At 35.6% G+C, this 2,740-nt stretch overlaps 1 protein-coding gene across 1 annotated transcript; it reads right to left on the bottom strand.

Moving 5' to 3' along the window:
- Positions 1-367: 367 nt before the first annotated feature.
- On the bottom strand, positions 368-1,810 carry LOC116465589 (zinc finger protein 723; the record flags this gene model as incomplete). Its single annotated transcript, XM_032148601.3, has 1 exon — positions 368-1,810. A coding segment is annotated over one exon (1,258 nt), but the record flags the coding sequence as incomplete, so codon positions are not given.
- Positions 1,811-2,740: the final 930 nt, after the last annotated feature.

Here is a 2,740-nt window from a genome sequence, read left to right as displayed (position 1 = left end):
TTCTTTATATTTGTACAATTTGTCTAAAATATAAATTAGTTCCTGGGCACTCAGGTGTGAGCATTAGTCAAAAGTTTTGCCACATTCTTCACACTTATACGGGCTTCCTCCAGTATAAAGTATCTTACCTACAATCAAGTGAGACAACCATTTAAAGGTTTTGTCATATTCTTCACATTTCTACAAGTTCTCACCAGCACTTTCTTTTTTTTTTTTTTTTGAGACAGAGTCTCGTCCAGTTGCCCAGGCTGGAGTGCAATGGTGTGATCTCAGCACACTGCAACCTCCACCTCCTGGGTTCAAGCAATTCTCCTGCCTCAGCCTCCCAAGTAGCTGGGATTACAGGCACCCACCGCTACACCCAGCTAATTTTTTTTGTATTTTTAGTAGAGATGGAGTTTCACCATGTTAGTCAGGTTGGTCTTGAACTCCTGACCTCAGGTGATCTGCCCGCCTCAGCCTCCCAAAGTGCTGGGATTACAGGCATAAGCCACCACGCCCGGCCACCAGCATTTCTGTTTAAAAAAGTTTGAGATTTCGTAAAAAGCATTGTCACATCTTTAAGGTTTGTGATTTCTCTTTAGTATGAATTATCTTATGTCTGTTAAGAATTGAGGACTTGTTAAAGGCTTTGCCACATTCTTCACACTTGTAGGGTTTCTCTCTAGCATGAATTATGTTATGTTTATTAAGGGTTGAATATTGGTTAAAAGCTTTGCCACATTCTTCACATTTGTAGGGTTTCTCTTTAGTATGAATTATCTTATGTTTAGTAAGCGTTGAGGATTGGCTAAAACCTTTACCACATTGTTTACATTTGTAAGGTTTTTCTCCAGTATGAATTATCTTATGTGTAGTAAGGGCTGAGGATTGGTTAAAGGCTTTGCCACATTCTTCACATTTGTAGGGTTTCTCTCCAGTATGAATTCTCTTATGTGTAGTAAGGTGTACAGATACTTTAAAAGCTTTGCCACATTCTTCACACTTGTAGGGTTTCTCCCCAGTGTGAATTCTCTTATGTGTAGTAATGTGTGAGGACTGGCTGAAGGCTTTGCCACATTCTTCACATTTGTAGAGTTTCTCTCCAGTATGAATTCTCTTATGTGTAGCAAGGTGTGAGGGCTGGTTAAAGGCTTTGCCACATTCTTCACATTTGTAGGGCTTCTCTCCAGTATGAATTCTCTTATGAATATTAAGGCTTGAGAACACGTTAAAGGCTTTGCCACATTCTTTACATTTGTAGGGTTTCTCTCCAGTATGAATTCTCTTATGGTTATTAAGGCTTGAGAACACATTAAATGTTTTGCCACATTCTTCACATTTGTGGGGTTTCTCTCCAGTATGAATTCTCTTATGATTATTAAGCTTTGAGGGCACATTAAAGGCTTTGCCACATTCTTCACATTTGTAACAATTCACTCTAGTATGATTTCTTTCATGTTTAGTTAGGTGTGAAAACATGCAAAATGATTTGCCACATTCTTTACATTTGAAAGAATTATTTCCAGTATGTCTTATCTTATGGCTATTTGAACTTGAAAATTTATGAAAGACTTTTACATATTTATCACATTGAAATATTTTGCTTGGGGTAGTTGTCAAACATTGCTTAAGTTCATCATAACCTCCTTTGTGCATCTTACACTCATCCACATTTTCACAGCCTTTTCTTAATTGCAAATTGTCATGTCCATATTTTCCATAGCTTCTCAGTATTACTTTTTGGAAAGAATCTTTTATGCCCTGCTCTGGCCAAAGATCTTGGGCAAAATGAGAACACACAACTGAAAAAAATAGAAATAACAAATTACTTCACTTACTAGACTCAGATGGATATACTTTACAAATCTAAGCTATAAAATTATACAAACCGTATAAGCAAGATGGCACAGCAAAATAAGACAGGCCCTAATTACTTCATAGACATATAAATGTAACAAAAACATACAGACCAAAATACATTTGTGGAAAATGTATAAATGAGTTAAGTGTGTGCAGTGCCACAAAGAAACTCATAGAGTGAAGAGAAAAGTTGATTACATCTACCCAAAACAGCTCTTCCTGCTCCCCAATATAGCAAAGAGCCTTTACAAGTAAATTGTAAGCTTCTGAATTCTTTTTTAAAAGACAAGTAAAATACTGGCACATATATCTTTATTTCTGTCTTTGAGGGGCTTTTCCAGACACTTGGTTTCTGTTTCCAATGACATAAAGTGCTAAAAGAACTGGTCATATACTTTGAAGTGACACTTTGAGTTTGCTGAGACTAAACGTAAATGTTACAGCAGCAGAGAAACTGCAGTACCACAGGCAGGGAACAGGTGTAGCAAGTGATGAATTTCAAGAAACATGAATAAACTCCTTTAACTAGAAAGTAAAAACTAAATTCAGACAAGACACATCATAAGACCCTGTTTGATAGACTCCCAAAATCTCTAACCAAGACAATTGTTTTCAGACTATGCCATAAATTATGTAACAGGTAGCTTTTAATAATGTCCAAATCTCAAAGATTACAAGGTATACAAATTGATAGGTCACTACAATCCCATCAAATATAAAGCTTTCAGAAAGAAATTATAAAAAAGATGTTTATATTAATTTTAAAAATTGAAAATAAATTGAATAATACTCAATGAGTGAAATGGAAACACAGACAACTACAGAAGAACAGAAAAACGAGGGTAACAAAAGTATGAAATAGCAAAAAAACAGAAATTGTGGTGGTAAAAAATACAAA

This window comes from Hylobates moloch, unplaced genomic scaffold, assembly GCF_009828535.3.
Source record: "Hylobates moloch isolate HMO894 unplaced genomic scaffold, HMol_V3 SCAFFOLD_6632, whole genome shotgun sequence".
NCBI classification, from domain to species: Eukaryota; Metazoa; Chordata; class Mammalia; order Primates; family Hylobatidae; genus Hylobates; species Hylobates moloch.
This window is presented reverse-complemented; position numbering and strand designations above follow the sequence as displayed.